Source organism: Vespula pensylvanica, chromosome 10 (assembly GCF_014466175.1).
Source record: "Vespula pensylvanica isolate Volc-1 chromosome 10, ASM1446617v1, whole genome shotgun sequence".
In the NCBI taxonomy this organism is placed as follows: Eukaryota; Metazoa; Arthropoda; class Insecta; order Hymenoptera; family Vespidae; genus Vespula; species Vespula pensylvanica.
The window spans coordinates 7,886,857-7,905,906 of NC_057694.1; the positions used below are offsets into that span (position 1 = coordinate 7,886,857).

General features: G+C 43.1%; 1 protein-coding gene across 1 annotated transcript; it reads right to left on the reverse strand.

The window, feature by feature from the left end:
- Positions 1–10,633: 10,633 nt before the first annotated feature.
- Positions 10,634–14,452, reverse strand: LOC122632615 (testicular haploid expressed gene protein-like). The gene is made up of 6 exons (XM_043819648.1): positions 14,252–14,452; positions 14,065–14,168; positions 13,872–13,964; positions 12,326–12,446; positions 11,883–12,111; positions 10,634–10,804 (listed from the first exon to the last, which is right to left on the reverse strand). Exons 1-6 carry the CDS (start codon positions 14,363–14,365, stop codon positions 10,638–10,640), a joined length of 828 nt encoding a protein of 275 aa, XP_043675583.1. The 5' UTR covers positions 14,366–14,452; the 3' UTR covers positions 10,634–10,637.
- Positions 14,453–19,050: the final 4,598 nt, after the last annotated feature.

A 19,050-nucleotide genomic window follows, 5' to 3' on the forward strand; every position in this document is an offset into this window, starting at 1 on the left:
ATCGTTGATTAAATTCCTTGCTATTCTACGTGAATTCTCAGAAAGACAAAGCTCGATCAACGAAAATATTTATATGTACTTTAAATGACTTATTAAAGAAGATCACGAGCGAGCTAAGACGATTGTCAATTAATCTTTGTCACGCATCGCCATTTGCATCCTCAAAGTTAAATCCCAATTTGTCCCGATTTGTTCTGATTTGACAAGCAGAAATCCGTGATATTTACTTAAACGATTTTTATCTGTTCGATATTTCATCGTTATTTTGGTCGAAATAATTCATCCGAATCAAAAAATATATCTATTTGGAAGACGAAACGATAAGCCGTACGTTGTCGTGGATTTAGACGATGCATAATATTGTTATTGTTACATTTACGTTATATTAATAGCGACAGATCGTTTTACGATCTAGTAGTAAAGTAATATCCGATATATAAACGATATATTGTATGTAATCTATTATATTATTATGGATAAAATCAATCGTACACGTACTACGATCGAATTTATTAATATCCTCTTAATCTCTCTAGATTACGAGTGCAGGCGATTCGATAAGAGAATAAGAAATCAAACGTAGATTGGCCGCATTTCGTAGAATTCTCGAATCGTTTTCGGCCGCGACTCAAAATCGATCGAGAACGCATATCGAGGAACATCCTCTTCGTCTTCTTCGTAAGAAAGCGTCACCGACGTCAGGTAACGGCACAATCTATCACCGGCTAAGTTTCCGTTACTGGATTCGACGTAAAATCAATGCCGATCCTCATTTCCATGTAAATTATCTCTGATACCGCAGCATTGAAAATGGAATACGGGCGCGCAGCTTCACGGAAATTTTTTCGATGCAGACACCGAAAAACCTTTTCTCTTTTTTTTTTCCCTTTTTTTTCCCTTTTTTTTTCTTCTTTTTTCTCTCTCTCTCTCCCTCTTTTTTTCCTATAATCGAATCGAGCGTGACTAGGTCGACCAGGGCGACGAAGGCGACGATTTAACGAGACCGTAATTAAATTTTATTCGTTAAAAGATCTTGAAAAATATTGTCGAGGTATCGTTTGCAACGTAAATAGATTTTTCTTTGATCGCTGGTTAGCAAGAACTGTGAAAATGGCTAAAACTGGCCATACCCAGGATTACTAGGAGTTGATACGAAACTCGTACATATATATTAGGAAACACGCGATCGAGGAGAAGGCGTGTTCTCTTCCGTCGGCGATGAGCTCGTCTACGCGAGAACAAATAGTTTTAGTTTGCGATGCGAAACTATCAAGGGAATATACGCAAGAAAAGGGGGATGAGAACGGTTTCAGTTGTCGAGAATAAGACGGGCTTCCGGAATGAACGGCACGTCCCTTGGCGATCACTCATGCTTATGACGGTCTGCCTTGTCGCGGTATTCCCGTGTATTCCGATTTCGCGCGTACAGACAACGTGATTCGTCTTTGTCAGATTGGGAACTTTAAAGCCAGCACCTTTTTTTCACCCAGATTTATGCATTTCCCTGCTCCGACCGTTTTACCCACAAATTCGCGTTCTTCTTCGCGAAAAACTGCATTCCGTGCAATCTGCACGGAGTTCCTATGACTTTGTCCTAGTTTTTATTCGCGAGAAAAAACACGTTCTCTACTTTAGGAATTCTGTAATATCTTACGTTGGAATACTAAAAATCGTTGAAACGTTCACACTAGATTACGCTAGACTACGCTAGACTAGAGAGTCCAAACTCCTTTTTTACGTATTTCATAATCTAAGAGAAAAGTATCCAACGACGACGACGACGACGAGAACGACGATATCGACAAAGTTCGAGCAAGGAATAACGTTTTAATTTATGGATCGCACCGATATCGTATCGGTAGAAAGCTCTCAGAAAGCTCGGCGAAGCGAGAAGCGGATGAGGATCGAAAGGTCGAAGAACGAGGATCGATATCTTTTAACGCTGCTCTATTTGTAAGCGAGCTTGTAAATAAAGTACGATCTGGTGCAGGATGGATCCAAGCCGATGCGTGTCGTACCAACGGTTCTCTCTCTCTCTCTCTCTCTCTCTCTCTTTCCTCTCTTTCCTCTTTCCGCTTCCGCCGGCAAACACACTCGAAGCTCTTTGGAAAGCAGGTAGCACTTGAAACTCCAATCGCGTAACCAGCCACGGTTCGCGAAAGTCTGTACCGCGCGCGAGCCTATATTAGATTATTATCCATTAACTCGTATTACCGCGGCCAGCATCACGATTAAATTTTCTCGATAGCGTAGCCGGGAACGTTTCTGCAACGCGCCAGCAGACAGGGCAAGAGCGGCGTCCTTTCATCGAACGGCAAACAGGAGTAGCAAGCTTGCTTTTCAAGGGTCGCGGCTTTCTCGCGCATCCGGTACCATCATCATCGATATGTATTTACGGTAGCCGCTAAATGAAGAGTTGATAACTTTGATGCGAGAGTACCGAGCTCCTCTACGATAAATTTCCAACCGAGACCCTTCAATTTCTACCCATATGTATTCCAACTAATTTGGCCCTTTTCTTCGAGCAAAACCTTCCTACTCTCGCGCGAATTAGCGCGAACATTTTCGAAAGAAGCTTACGAAATGGGATTTACGTGCGCGTTTACTGGAAATTCTAGAACACGTGCTAACAACGTAATACGAAATATGCTTTTCGGGTATTCGCGAAACGGATTTTTCATTGATCGTTATGCTCGAACGAAACTCATCGTTTCCACGTTCCGTTCGAGATTAGATACGTACGTACGAATGAGGAAACTCGATACTTTCCTCGTTTGGACCAACGAGAAAGGAAAGCGAGGATATTTTAATGAAGCGAACTCGCAGGCTTGACAACGGAAAGACGCTGCAAGGAATTATGCATTCCGCCCTTTTCTCCCTCTCCATTTTCTAACTCCGAAGCGTCGGAGCGAAAGCAGATTGTTTCGTGAGATTGAATCCGCGCGGAAGGGAATGTGGTTTCCTGAGGAAACCGAGCTCGCGTGCCATGCCCGATAACGATAAGTCGGAGGCTCGGCTTAAGGGAAAATAAAGACAAATGGCGGCATTTCGTGAGGGACAAATTGAAAAGCGAAGAGAGGTGGGAGTTACGGCACGTACTACACACGTCCGGCTAACCGGTACGGCGAGTCCTTCGTCCTTAACTCGTCTTCCGGCCTTTTCTACGAGCTGTCCGATTTCGTTCCCAGTCTCGAAGTCGCTACAAAGCTTCCGCCATTTTTTCCAATTAACCTCGGGATATCTCCTACCTCTCCTTGACGAGTGCTATAATTGCCTGCGATGGAAAATGCTTCGGCTCCAAACTGTCACGCCACAAAGCGTTGAAATTAATTATCGTATCGCACCAGTACGAATACTCGTCTCTATGAATATTTCGTCATCATTAATTAGATACGGCTCTTACGGAACGTCGATGTCGTGTTAATAATTTACCGTCTGTTCGACGTCCCTATCGAGCTTAATCTCCCGTCTCTCTCTCTCTCTCTCTCTCTCTCTCTCTCTCTCTCTCTGCTTCGTTTTTTGTCTCCATTTTCCAACGGATTTTTAGCCTATCGACTTGGAAACGACATCCTCGCGCTTTAATACTTTCTTTCATACTTCCTTCGTTTCTCTCGCCTCTTAAACCCGAGTCCCCTCTTTCTTCTCTCCTCTCTCAAGTATTCGTCGTCGCACCTTTGGAATAAACTTTCGGCGCAATATCTGAAATTGGATATTAAAGTTATTAGAGAGCCGTTCTCGTGCGATCGCGCGAAACTTCTAGCCGCGGATTTTAGCAGCCTGTCTGGCTGGCTGGCTGGCTGGCTCGTGCGCGCACCCTTAGGTATCCGTAATATTTTTGACGTCAAATGGTGCGTCGTTAATCCTTTGCACGGGACATTGGCCCTTTGTTAAATTTCTTCGATCTTTCCTATCCAAGACAACGAGGTCGTATACCTGCTAGATCGTACTATCTTGAAATCAGCAAAATAATTGATCGTTAGCAACGATTGATTCGATCGATAACGAGCGATAATTCATCGAGTAGAAAAAAAATCCTTGACTCTCTGGTAATTAAAGGGCACGATGTATCTATGTATTTGGAGCAAAACGGAAAAAGAGAATGGACGGTATGAAACGGGCAGCCATGATTGACGATCGACGACGAAGTGACAAGGAATATCGATGGGAATCATAAAGTCGCGAGGGAGTGTCGCTCGGCTCGACGAGAGAACAAAAAGGCTACTAATAAAGCGTAGTAGATGGCGACGGGAGGAAAGAGGTGGAACCAAGTGTTCGCCTTGAAAACGATCAAATCGCTCTTCTTTCTCGGCTCCATTCGAATAGAAAATTACGTTCCGCGTTGCAATCGGCCGTTTTGTAATAATTCTGCCTTGGGTTACTGTGCTGTATCATGTCCCTTAAATTTTTCTAGAGCACGAATACGACAGGGTGTACGTATACGAAGCGAGAAACGGCTTGAAATATGTGTCCGTGTGTGTTTGTGCGTCGGAGAGAGAGAGAGAGAGAGAGAGAGAGAGAGAGAGAGAGAGAGAGAGAGAGAGAGAAAAAGTTGCAGTACCGCGAGGACAAATTATGTGCATATGTATGGGAGCACACGTGTGCTCATGGACTATAGATGTATAACGCGAGGAAACGAGTAAAGGTTCTGATGGCAAAAGTTCTGAACAATGTCAGCGCCATAAATTGTCGCTGGAAAATGGAGTGGGGGAAGTGCGAAAGGAAAAGAAAGTAGAGAGAAAGACTCATGGCAAACTGTCATACGATCGTAAAGGATTATTAAAGGGATAGAAAAGCTATATCGGTCAGCTAATTTCACGGATAACCGGATGATCCAACGTGGGAGGCTGCCAGGCTTTCGTAATAACGAGTAACGAGTTATTACGATCGATCAAAGCCGATTCATAAAAGTATCTAATGATTCATGGAAATTCCCAGCGATGGTTCGGATTAAATAAGCCACTCGGTGCGAACCCGTCAAAATATAAATATCGATTTAAACATTCGAAGTAATCGGCTTACTTTCATAAATTTTAATACGCCTTTTCCACTACGAAAACTTGTAATGGAAAGTTAACCAAACGAAATTTCGTTCGAAAACGCGTTGGTTTGAACTCTTTGGTTTATAAGCAGATCTCGTTCGTGAATTCGATTGATACGTGTCGTCGAATCTTTCCGCGTGATAGGAAACTGTGGAATTGTCCGTTTGCGTCACGATATATCTATCGTATTAACGAAAGTATCGTCGTTCGTAAATGAAACCTTTGACGATATAGTGTATCTTTCAACGAGAGCATAGTTCCATTTCCTCTTCTCTTTCTTCTTATTTTCTTCTTGTTCTTTTTTTTTTTTTTTTTTTTAACGAGACAGATCGATCGAAAAAAGCCGAGACGTTTGCGTATTTGCGAAACCATGCAATTCTATAGAAAGCATATCGCGATTCGACAATAACGAAATGCAGCAATCAATTATTCTAATATTGATTATGGTTCTCTACGGGCGAATTTTTCTTATCGCCCGATTTATACTATTATAGAAGCTATAAGCCGAGTCCGTTGGACTGTAAAACTTGCCAACTTTGAACTACGTATCTCTGATAAAGCTCGCTATAGTTTGCTACGTATTAGAGAAGATAGAAATGATTGACACGTAGGTTTCGGAACATATTCTACGCTATATATATATATATATATATATATATATATATATATATTGCATGTACATAACCCGATATAACGATCGCTTCTGTAAAGTACCTTGATATATTTATGTACGTGCGTTCTACTCATAGATACGTAACGCGTACACGAGAGTCCGTGTTCCAAAGAGACCTCTTCTTGGTTGATTTTGATGCATATCATTATTTTTGTTCTTCTTTTCTTTTTTTTTGTTGGTTTTTGCATCGTCTCCATTGTTCTAGCCTATTTCTGACAGACACGATATAGGACGAGGCGTGGGTATAAAGTGCACCCTTGTAGACTACGTCGTTCCACGTTTCATCAGAGAGCGACGATAACGGCTCAAACTTTGAAGATGCGCACAAAGAGAAGAAGAAAGAAAGAAAGGGAGGGAGAGAGAGGAAAGAAGTGGAGAAAACGTCGACGTTAAAGAAGGTGACAAGGATCTCTTCAATGTGCGAAAGCTCGTACGTATACTTGGAATAAATATGAAAGCGTTGAGATAGCACCTCAGATTCGTTTTCGTTGAATTCGTCTGAAACGTGCTTCAACTTTGGACTATAAGTTTTCCAGATTGTATAGATATTGTGTTAGCGTGTAAGATTTCTTCAAAATACTTTATAGACACGCATGCGCACAAGTAAGGAAAAGGAGAAAAATACAATAAGAAGGTACGATATTAACGATGATAGATGAACGTAGGGAATAAAGAATATTTAGAGTCTTCCTTGAGAATCGTTCAATTCTTTTATACATTTTCTTAGTTTTCAAGAGTAAGCAAGATATTTGGACGCTCTCATTTAAATCCCTCAGCCCCTATATAGCGGAAAGTAGCATGTTCGAGCAACGTGGCATTTCTCGGCAATTCGAAGAAAACCCTTAGAAGCCATAAACGTGTAACAAAAAGTTTTCACCTTTATTCTGATCGCTATAACGCGCTCGCCGAACGATATCTTTCTCCGATTTCTCTAGCACGAAGAACGAATCTCCTTGAAAAAGATCGCGAGCGTTCCACGCTACGAATTTAGTTCGGCTAATCCTGCGATAATCCGACGAGCTATACTTTCGAGTTTTATTTCGAAAAAAAAAGAAGAGAAAGGAAGGAAAAAAAGGAAGGGAAAAAAAAGCAGAGGAAGAAGATTTCCTTAATCCAGGAGTTTGCGATCTGACGAACTATATTAGTCGACTGGCAATTTTTCATAACGATGGTTTTTCTCGCGAACGATTAATCGTCGAAAGTAATCCGAGTTATATCGACGCTCGCTATTTCTCCTAGTTTCTTTACTTTTCTTTTCTTTTCATTTTTTTTTCTACTTTATCTGGTCATCCAGTTAGGGATATAGCGTTTGCGACATGTTTCGACATGTAAAAGGAAATTTTTGTTTGATCGATCGATCGATCATATCGATTGATCATTACATAATCGTTGAGACTCGATTGGACGATAGAACGGTATAACGAACGATAAGCATGTCCATTAACGATTAGAAATTAATTAAATTCCGTCTTATTTACATCGATCAGAATTATTATCCTTCGAGAGGTATAATGAAAAGATGTAGATTAAACGCAAAAGTAGATGCGTAGTAAACGATAAGGAAACACATGATATTTTTGGTCTCTTTTCGAAAGATACGAGGCGTAGAAAAGCAAGCGCGAAAGATTTCAAAGACCGCAAAGGATCGAACGGTGAAGGAGCATCAGAGGCGATTTTCCAATTTCCAATAACGAGAAACTCGACTCTCGTTCGCTCGGATTTCGAGCCGTAACCTTTCAGAGCTTTATAACACATCGGTGAACGGTGTTGAGACGCGATCGTTCGATCGAACATCGCACACGTATTCGTTGGCGACGTAACTTTCTCGAAAATTGCACGTTGTTCTCTCAGATATATACGTTAAACGAACTCTTCGCGACAAAATTAATTGTGTTCTCTTTTCGCGTTCGATTACGAGGGGAATGTTCATTATGAAAGGACGCGTGTACATGATTATCCGAGGAAATGATTATTTGTTTCGATCGAAAATCATCGAGAGTATTCTTCTCGCGATCGATCTCGAGCTGACTGGAGCATCAACTCGATCGTTGAATTCGAGAGCACGTTTATGGGTTTGCTTTTCTTGAAACGACAGAAGCCTACGGCAACGAGCACGTTCATGCGTGAAGCGAAATGACAACAATGCTTTCGAGCTATTCCGAAATTATAGTACACGTGCAAAAGGCGGACGATCTTGTTGTCGGAAGAGCGAGCAAAGAGAATGAGGGGCGAGGGAAACTAAAAAATGCTCGGCATCGTAGTCTCGCGTTTGGAGCTTCGTTACGCTCGTCGATTCGTCTAGTTAAAAAGCTTTCCTCAAGCAAAAACTTATTCAGCGACGTGAGACGAATGCGAGGAGAGCTATCGGCAACCATACGTTCTCCTACTTTTTACGTGATAACCGATTAACTCTGGCAGTCGAGTGGTAGGTGCGAAATCTAGGTCAATGAGATTTCGATATGGTTCTATACATAAACGTGATTCTTGTAACGTTATCTGAAGGTCGATTGTACAAACAAGAGACGGGATCGAATGAGAACACGCTACGGCGAAGATGGCCGAAGATGGCCGAACTCTCTCGCTTTATCTTCATTTTATCGTGAAATAATATCTCTGATTGATACGGCAAGGGCGCAGGAGACATGTAAACGAGGAAAGTTGGATAAGGAAGCGAGAAAGAAAGGGACAAGAGGTAAAGGCGAAGAGAAACATCGGGGAGAAAGATCCGGGGGACGTAGATAGGTAGATAGGTAGGTAGGTAGGTTTCTCTGTTCGGCGGTGACAGCAGAGCGTAGGAGTGTTCGGACGTGGACGGAATTGCAAGAGGATTCGCGAGAGCGTAGTCGACCCTTTCCATTTATATTCCATTCGGCGAGAGGTCGCTACGCGAGAGAGTATTTGCGAAGGCTCTGCTTGTGCTCCTAGCTTCGAATCCTTCCTTTTCTCTCTCTCTCTCGTGCGCGCTCGCTCTCTCTTTCTCTGTCTATCCATCGCACTTGGTCTACTCTCCGTATTACACACATCCTGTCATCCTTATGCGCGCATACACGCGTTTTCCTTGCAATTCCATCTCTCCGAAGTCCAACGTCAAACAACGACCGAGTTGTCCTAACGCGTATTATGACGTCGCGCGATTTCGTACGCTCGACATATGGCATGATCGTGAGATTCGTTTGACGTATAGAATTTCCGATTGGCACGCTATAAATTCAAATATTGCAGGCAATTAATTCGACAAAGATTTATGTATAGTTATCGCCACTCGTACTTTTCCTTTCTGTCGAGGATCGGAGATGGGGGTACACGCGATTACATCGGCGGTCGCGAATATATTCGGCTGTATCGCCGAGTATATAGAATTTGAAACGACTTCTATTCCGCGCGACGTCGTTACAAAATGATTGTGTTTCGAGTTTCGTTAAATTGCTAATTAAAATCAATGAACACGATATAAAATGCACAATGAATTCTAACTGCGTCATTCGGTAATTTTACATATGCCCGGTGCATTCGAATCGAGATTATATAAATTTTACGATCGGTTCTCTCTGTCAATATTTTAAATGCCGTACGTACGCTTATTAAAAAAGCAAAATTCGCGAATGCGTAGTCTTGTACATAATGAAGGCTTCGTTTAATCACTCGCGCTGGGCTAAATAGAAAATATTTCGTTGTGCGCCGCAAATACGATTGAAAGGGCTCGATCAATAATTGTTTAGCCGAGCTCAACAATGATACAACGGCAATGAGTCTTTAGGTCGATAGTTTCTATCAAAGATAAAGAAAAACGAAAGAATAATTACGTAAGGACAATGGATATTGACAAAATTAGCGACTAAATATCTCTTGTTCGGTAAATAGAAAATGAGAGAGTCGTAACATAGATGTAACTCGTTGGTAACATTTTCGATGAAACTTCTATCGGCAAAGTTACGCGACACGTAACAAAGTCGTTAGACCTGGCATACTGAGAAACATTGATCCGTTATAAACAGCGCCTGTTGCTATAGAGTCCTGCCGTCCTACTCATTTTGTTTCGTCCGATACATACGACCGTTACTACTTCTATCATTTAACCGAGCTAAGAAGAAAGATCAAGAACTTATCGTCCGCCTTCGTTACCAACTTTAGTCTTGCTCGTTGGAAGAATTTATAACTCGTTGTATAATGATAAAGTTCGTTCGGATTGGAGCCTCGGAAACAGCAAAGTCAACGGAGATTCGACTCTTTAAAATTGACTTTTGTCTCTTTGCAAACTCTCCGGAAACTCTCAATATTTTCGATAACTGGAGCCTTGTTCGCAGTTAGAAATTAAAAGGATTGAAACTGAAACTTCTTCAAGGGGTTAGTCATTGCTTAGGACGAATTTGTAAGAGAAGGAACAAGAGGAAGCAAGATCCGCGCGATCGCTCGTGCGGTTTTCGAGAGAACTTAATTAATTGAATATAAGAGTTTGTTCGTAGGAAAAGCGAGCTTAGCGAATAGTCGAGGTATGCACGATGAAAGGAATCGGAACAAAGAGGGAAAAAAAGTCGGAGAAAGAAGAAGAAAAGAGAAGGAAGGAAAGAAAAGTGCAATTTATACGCGCGATGTAATCCGTTTTCTCGATCTCACGAGCGAGAAAGTACAGATTCTCCGAGTATCAGACTCGAAGTGTTCTAGGAGAAAGAAGAAAGGTATGCGTACCAATTAAAATCCATGCGTGCGACAAAGGTTCGATCGTACGTAAAATCGGGTAGACGCCGGAGTGGCAAGGTTTCCTCTCCTAATTGGACGAAATATTATTAAATGAATCTACTCTCTTCGACGTATCGTGTATAGTATCAGGGACATAAAATGGGTACGCAAGGCGCATAGAGAAGAAGAGAGGATCTATTTTCTCCGATAAAATGGTTAAACTAGCACTACACTATAAGAGGCAATCATTATCTCGTATGCTTGTAATTCCTCGGCCTTGCGAGCTTTTTCAATCGTCTCGAGCATCTCGCTTTCAAAGCAGCCGGGGAGACGGTGAAGGCGTCCTCCCTGAGATCCGTTTCCATTCCAGCGGGACGTACCGCGGGCTTCGCCAGGATTAACGTCCTCGAGGTAGCTGCGAAATTAAGGAGCATGCATTCTGTCGCACTAATGCGGCCTTTTACGGCGTGCCCGACAAATGACTCGAAAGAAAATGAATTCAATGTCGGCTGTACTGTGAATAGGGCGACGAATGGAACGACGGCATCCTCCTCGGCCGATAGAAAGAGACACCTTTAATCAGGCTCACCTTGTGTGTTGGGGAAAGGAAGAAGGTGTAAGGTAGCTAATAGCCGTGAAATTGCTTCGAACGCGAACGCTACTCTTCTCAATACCAGTCTCTCTCTCTCTCTCTCTCTCTCTCTCTCTCTCTCTCTCTCTCTCTCTCTCTCTCTCTCTCTCTCGTAAAATAATCTCTCGTTTTGCGAAAGTGACGAATATCGTCGTCGAGCGTATGCGATCGATATAACAACCATCCAAACTCGAAATTCGTAATACGACGTGACCGAATATGGATTATCAAGCGGGAAGATGTTATCGCGTTATTAAACGAATTCCGTGGCCGTTATCGTTTTATTCTTCGAAAGCCCCGAAATGCGATTTCAATTTTATCGTGCCAGATACTTCGAAGATGGAATCTCGTATCAGAAAACGCGTTACATTACAACCCGTGAACGTACTTTGGTAACGTTCCGGTCTTTGTGTCCAGAAAAAATGGCACGAGCTCGACGGTACACCGGCGTACCGGCAGTACTTGCGTCAATAGGATCGTTTTTTCTCCGGACGAGAAGCGTTTAGGCCAATCCTTCGGTTCGGACGAACCGAGCGAAAACGAAGGCTGACCCACATGCCGTGTTTCGAGGAAATCCGGCCTTCGAGGTTCGTACCGGAGACCGGTTAGGAAAAAAATTCTTGACTTCGCCGCGGTCGAGGCTGCGCCAATAGGAGGAGAGGAGAGAGAGAGAGAGAGAGAGAGAGAGAGAGAGAGAGAGAGAGAGAGAATATGAGAGAGAAAAAAATGTAACGAAACAGCGACTTTTTCCCGCATAGCGCGCTAAGTTTACGAACGGAAAAATCCTTGCGCCTGATCGACGAAAGAGAACTAAAAGAAGATTCTTTGAATAGGACCGACTAGCTGGATACGTATGATATACCGATAGCTTTCAAGGCTGCTCGCGAAACTACGCCTGGTTTCCGTGGCGTAATAACTTCCAACTCGGTTTTTCGATAGACGAGCTGCCTCATACGTTCTGTCATCCTGTACCTTAGAGCGGATCGTGTTACCGAAAAGGGATCTCTGGTAAGCGGAATCTCACGGCTCACTGGTATAGCCAATCTCTGTATTCGTCTCATCCTGACCGGCCGCCACCTCTTTCTCGGAACCTGCAATTACGCGTCGAATCTCTATCGTGTCTTTTTCCTCTTGACCTCGATAGCGAAATTTCATTTAGCCGGATACGTTTATCCAGGATGCATCGCGACGATACGTTGGCACGTTTTCCAAGGGATCGAACAACGATCCCTCGAGTTATCCGCCAACTTATCACGACGCAGCCTGTACGCGAACTACTCGATTCGTTAAAAAATGCTCATTTACGTGTTTCGGCTTGTGAACGACTTTTGGTTTCGCCAGTTTGTCTATGATCTCCTTGTGTCGTTTCCAATCGTGGTCTCTCGGAGGTGGCCTGGGAGGCTCGGAAACCCGATACTCTATAGCGCTGAAAAAACAGATTTTATATTCAAAGCGAGTCTGTGCGTGCTTTCTCTCTTCGTCGATCGAGGGGGAAGGAGCTCGTCGCTCAACGAGCTACCTAAAATTTCATGCACTTTCGGTCGTCATTAGCGAGTACATTCGAGTTGTCAGGAAGCAGAGTCGAGGGATGCCGCAGAAACTATTGGCAGCCGTTGCGAAAATCAAAGCGAGGTAGAAACGCGAAACGGCGAATTCTCGTTCCATCTTTCGACGGAGAGAACGAGCAACGATTCGTTATCACATCGGTCCCATCCTTTATCTTTGACGGAAGCGAGCGATCCGGAGAACCTAGTGGTAGACTCAAAGGAAATGACGCAACCCTTTTGATAAAAGGAGAGAAAAGGAAAACGGAGAGGGTAAAAGCCAAAGAAAGGGTAACTCGTTTTACACCGTTGCAAAGAGTAAACTGAATGTGCGAGTGTACATTTACGTACACGGTGTATGTACGTACGAATGTCGAGTAAGAGGTTACTCAGGAATCTAAATCCGACTTTATACGGGACTACTCTCTCGCGAGTGGCAAGTGTTCGGAGGACAATCCGATTAGGTTCGCCCTCTCGTGAAATCGAGATCGACGTCGAGATCGAAAGATGCTGCGATTCTTCTTTCCTACGAAACGTGTCCGATCACTCCGAGTCTTTTTCCACGGGCGAACGAGAGAGCAAAGTGGAAACTTGTGCAGGCTCTTACTACTACCGTCTCCCTAGCGACGAAATCGCTGTCCGGCTTCGTTCGATCGTTCGAAGATTCTTCTTCGATCTAACGAATAAATTTCGTTTCGTTGATGAGTTCATTCGAAAGCGATCGTTCGATTCGATCGTTCTCGAGCATCGGTCGCTTCAAGGAATCACCGAAAGTAAACGAACGTCGAAAGCTTTCCCGTCGAAAAAAATCAACGAACGTTCCCTCTCGCAGCAGCACTTGTCGTTTAATGGATTGAATTCTCGCGATATATCCAAAGTGATATCGTAAATAAGAATTTTATATTTTCTATCTCGGATATACTCCGTGCATACGTACACAGATATCTAGACACGCGTACTTCGATTACGTATCCCGATTATATAAGTTTTAGAAAAGTGCTTTGGCGCAGCTTGGCTCGTGGGAGAACGAAGCCGGAGATTTTGCACGGTTCTTAGATCCCGAGCGCGATTGGATTTTATTTCGCGTTTCCGTGTACGAGCGTTTACCTCTCGCGCGCGTACACTCCCACGCTCGTGCATACATAGGTGTGTGCGCGCGCGCGCGCGTGTATGTATACATACACACACAATTTATACATTACGCCGAGGCCGTTCTCCGTTGCCAGAGAGGATTCTTTCCGAGAATAATGAGATAGAACGGGCGCGAGCGCGGGCCACGGCATTTTAAATTCCAAGTACGAACCCACCGCTTTTTCGGCATAGCCAGAATCCGAATACGACTGGTACTCCTCGCTGCGAGTGTCCTTGGATGAATTCGTTGGTACGGTGGTGGATAGTCCCTTCTGTATGAAAAATACATTATATAAGATAGTGCCGTAGGTAAGAGCTTTCCTACGGGGTCGGCTTTAAAAGCGACGAGTTAAACGGCTTCCCGCTTACTGAACATCGTATTTCTTGGTTACATATTTTGGCCGGGCCATGATCTTGATACGCTTCGAGGCCTTACACGTTAGAGCTGCGCGAGATATCGCGTTTGGATCTACCTGTTAAATCGATCGACTTTACGTCCTTGCGTCCCCGTAATCGTTTCGAGAACAAGTTTGACGTTCGTCAAACCTTAGCTCACCATTATGTTCATGTCCACTCTACGAAGTCTTCTCCAATTTGGACGTGCCAATAATCTGGTGTGTTGCTTTCGCGAGAGATGCGCCATCGCGTATTTGATTCTCAGGGACAACATATTTACGAGGTTAATATTTTCCTTAATATCGTTGGACCGTCGTCGATTAGAATGAGTTAGCCGTGGAAAGACTTCACTCGAATAAATCGAATGATCGCGACGTTATTTTCTAAGCACTCGGTAAACATGCAAACCGATCTTTACTTTGTCCGATTAACCCCATTAATTTTGACAGAACCGTCGGAATGCAGATGCGAGAGAGGGGAGGGAAAACAAGAGAACGGAAAAAAGTGCAGGTAGTTTGCACGCTCGAGCGTACAATCGCGATTTGTTTTGCGATAAAAACAATGATCAATAATAAAAATAAAACAAAAGTGACTGGATAGTTAGTGGCAGCGACATTCGACAATTTGCTTACCGATTAAACTCGTTAACAATCTATTTTCAATCAGCGGTATGCGTGACTGGAAATGGAGTGCAATTTTTCAGAATTACGTTTTCCATATTGCTTGTTAAAAAATACAAGTCGAATTCCAGCGAAAATTAACGCGGGAGAGAGAGAACGCGTCGAGCTTTTAATCAATGATATTGTCGTTCGAAACAAATCGGATATTTTGCGAGCGTATGTTCGATAACCTGTTGGTAGATTAGTCACAGTTGTATACACGTTTCGTTCATTCGTTAACTTCCCGTGCAACCGCTATCGCTGTTAAACGAACATTTTTAAAGAAAACATTGCCAAAATTATTTCCTGATCCTTCGGATCTTGTGCGGATAACGTCGACGGCTAATCTATAGCGAATGAATCGGATGAGAGATGAAAGAGAAGGAAGAGGAGAAGAAGAAGAAGAAGAAGAAGAAGAAGAAGAAGAAGAAAAAGTAGTAGTAGTGATGGTAGTAGTAGCAGCGGTAACAAGGAACACGGTGGATGTAATTTCGAGCTTGATTCGGACTTTGAGCATTACGAACAAAAGTTCTACCAACGAAGAACTCTTGAGGGACATTCGTTTGGTTTTATTCGTTTTTAGCCGGCTACGAATACGATTCACTCAAGCATCTCTGCTTTCTTTCTCTCTTTCTCGTACAAACGTATACATACATATTCTCTCCTCCTTGTCGTCAACTCTTGTCCGTTCTCGCTCCCTTTCTCCGGTTTCGTTATCGTTCCGTCTTTCTCTCTCTGTCAACCCCGCATGGGAAATCTCAAATACGAGTCTGTTTACCTGGCACTTGAAATCCCGAAGGATATCGATGATAAGATTTTACCGCGCTCGTTCTCACTCTCCCCTTACCCTCTTAGCCTCAACTCACCTACTCACATACTCTTTCTCTCCCTCTCTCTCTCTCTCTCTCTCTCTCTCTCTCGTCCTCTTCGTCACAGTTTCAACTCCTTAGCGGAACAACTTGGAGAAACTATAGTTTATACCACACGTTAAGCACTCTCGAGGCTTTAACGATCATGTACCAGGTAATATGAACAGATTTGCACGTTTAGGCGACTATTAAACGAAGACGAAAATCGGATCTTCGTGGCGCTCGGAAGACCGCTAAAAGGGTGCTACTAAGAGTAGCTTTCCTGGATGAGTAGGAACGCTGCTTTCGCAATCGTTTGTGTAAAACGCGCGGGACGATATACCCGCATTTCTAATTAAACTTTAATTACGGGTCAGAGGACGCGGTGTTATTGGTTTCAGCAAAAGGAAATCTCGTTATTAGAGAGCGCTCTTCCGGAAATCGTTGGTCTCCGTGTATGCTGAAAATTCCATGACTGACGATAAAAAAAATGAAAAAAGAGAGAGAGATAAAAATAGAAAAAAAAAAGTAGAGGGAGAGAAATAGAGACGGGGGTTCGAGAGGAAAGAATAAAAAAATATCTCGTATCCATCGTATGACTATTTTCGCAAGGCAAGTTCAGGGCTGCCGGGGGTGGCAGGCTGCAGAACATTGACATGGAAAATTCAGGAGACGGTCATGGGAATTGTCACTGGTCGGACTTTATCGGATTTCTCGTGGAAGCTTTCGGCATTGGCACTGCGACAGCTCGTAGCCGAGACAAAACAGGCATCGTTTTCGCCGATCAATTTTCTTTCACTTTTGTCGAAGAGGCTAGCGAGAGATAGACTAGAGATCGTCAAATTCTTAATTCACGAAACGGGATGAAGCAGCGAACCAGTTTTTTCCTCTCTTTCTTTTCTTTTTTCTTTTTGTTTTTTTCTTTTTTTTTTATTGTTATTTTTCTCGCCAGAGACGTGCAGGTTTAAGTAACACGGTGGATTCCGATTTTCGTTATACCTCGAAGCAGAGACCTCGTCCCTTCTTCCCAAGGGACAGAAGAAAGTAATCGTCAGACGAGAGGAACAAAAAGAGAAGAGAAAAAAAGAAGGGAAACAAGTAGAACAATGAAAAGAAAACAAAATATAATAAAAAAAAAGGGGAGAAAGAAGAAAGAAAAAAAGAGCAAAAACAAGAAATTAGGGGAAAGTAGGCAATGGACTTTGCGACAAAAGCCGATGTTGTCGGTACATATTCATATCTACCAACAAAAAAGCACCCTCCTCACTTTTACTATCTTTTTTCATCTCTCCCCTTCCGTTTTCTCTTCGTTGACTTTTAAACGCGCACGGTAAAGCCAAGGGGTGAGTATCAAGAGTCGCCATTGCTCCGGCATAAAGGGGCGTTGAATAACACCATCCAAAGTTTAATATCTGAAAGTCCTCACCTTTTTCCTCTTTTCTCCTCTACTCGTCTTTCTCGCTCTTATTACTCTCCTTCCGTCTCTCTCTTTCTCATCGTTCTTATCGTTATACTAATTTAATTCACGCCTTTCGATGAAGTTTCTCGCAAAGAATCGCTCCAATCGTTTCATTATTCGAACGAATTAAAGACTTTTGTTTTTACCTTTCAAGGCGTATTTTTTTTTTTATAAGAACATCGCGCGAACGATAAACGCGATTAAAGTACTATTGATTTGTGAAATAGTCTTCGGGAGAGATAACGGTTCAATACGAGGTATAAGAGACGAAGATAGCGGTTTGTTTAAACGGTCATGATTGATCGTTTAATCGTTCTTAGGAGCAACGAAACGAAAACTCAGCGACTTATCCTCGTAATTGCTTATGATCTTCGAGCGCGTTCGAGCTCGCGCGCGAGAAATACAGACGCATCGAGGAGAGAGACGCGATAGGTTACGTCCAAGAGATAGACGTTACGTTTCTTCCGCGCTCTTGGCAATGTCTTTCTCTCGCATCGATTCCACCCCTATCTCTTACCCCGCTCACCTTTTCCCACACTTTTCACGATCTTTCACGTCTCGAAGCCCACCCCACAACCCTCCGACCGAAGGATATTAACTCTGAAAAATAGATCTTCCGATAAAAGGATTCAAGCGAATAATATTTTTCTTCCATCTGGACTTAGCGGGCCGCCACTTCTCGACGTTCCGGGTTAAGGAGGAGGGCCAAAGAAGAAAGAAGACGACCGAGACTGAAAAGACAGAGAGATAGACGGATAGATAGGTAGATGGGAAAAAGAAAAAAATGGGAAACGAAGAGTACTCGTATATACGCGCACATATATATATATATATATACACTTTTTTCTTCTTCCTCCTCTCCGTCGTATCTCGATCGTTCCTTTTAACCCGACGAGTTAACGCGAGACATTGTATTTCGAAGGAAGCTCCTCCGGGATAGACTAGAATTTTCATCATTAGCTCTTAAATCGGCGAATTGAAACGATCGTAGATTCTTTTTTCAGGAATCCCAAAGAAAACGTTAACGACTGACGTTAACGACGATATTATCTATTTTAAAACGTCGAATTCTTGAAAAGATATTCTTTCCAGATGTTTGAGAGAAAAAAGGGAATGTCGCGTTACGAAGCGAGATGGTCATTGAACGGAGAGAACAAGGGATTCCCGTATCGTCTGCGTTTAATTAAAACGCAGAATGAAAAAGGTCCGGTTACTTTGAATTCTCGCGAAGACCTAGAGGGAATCCACTGGTACGGGTCTCGGTAGCAAGTTGCCGTTTCGAACTCGAAAAACTTCGGCTTCGACCCCATTCGTCGTCGGGATCAACGTGAAAGAAGATAGGAACGTAGTCGAGAAAAGTTATCTAGCATCTACGAGAAGAATCGAGAGCGAGAATTCTCGTATTTCTTCCCCTTAGCTTCGTTCGCTCGGTTCCACTTAGACCGCTCCTTACTACTTTCAGCTACGTCGAAGGCATAATTTTCTTGCTTTCCCGCGAGAAACTCGGCCCTTGTTTGATCGTAACTTTAACCGAGGTATTCGTTAATTAGCTTCAGCAACAATGCCGATCACGATGCACGTTTCTCAGACTCCGTTATACGTGCTTCTTCCATTTCATAGAATTATCGCGAAATTTGTTTCCTTATGTTACAACGAGATATGTAGTATAACTCGTTGAATGCGTTAAATAAATAATAAAAAAGTAGAGGCAAGAAATAGGATAGGAAAAGAGAATGGCCACTTAGCTACTGCCAAGAATTGTCTTGTACGCGTTGCCAGTCGGTTATCTCGGCTACTTTATCTGACAAAACTCGGGAAGCACGGTCCGGGTTCTGTTAAAGCAAGAGAAAATTATATCGCGGAAGTAAAGTACAGAACGGGAGGCGCGAGCTTTCGTAAACTTGGCGCGCCGCGGCGCACCGGAAACGTGAAGTAACGAGTTGAGATAGCTGCGCTTTTGGGGAAGTTTTCTCTTGAAATTGTCAACGTCATT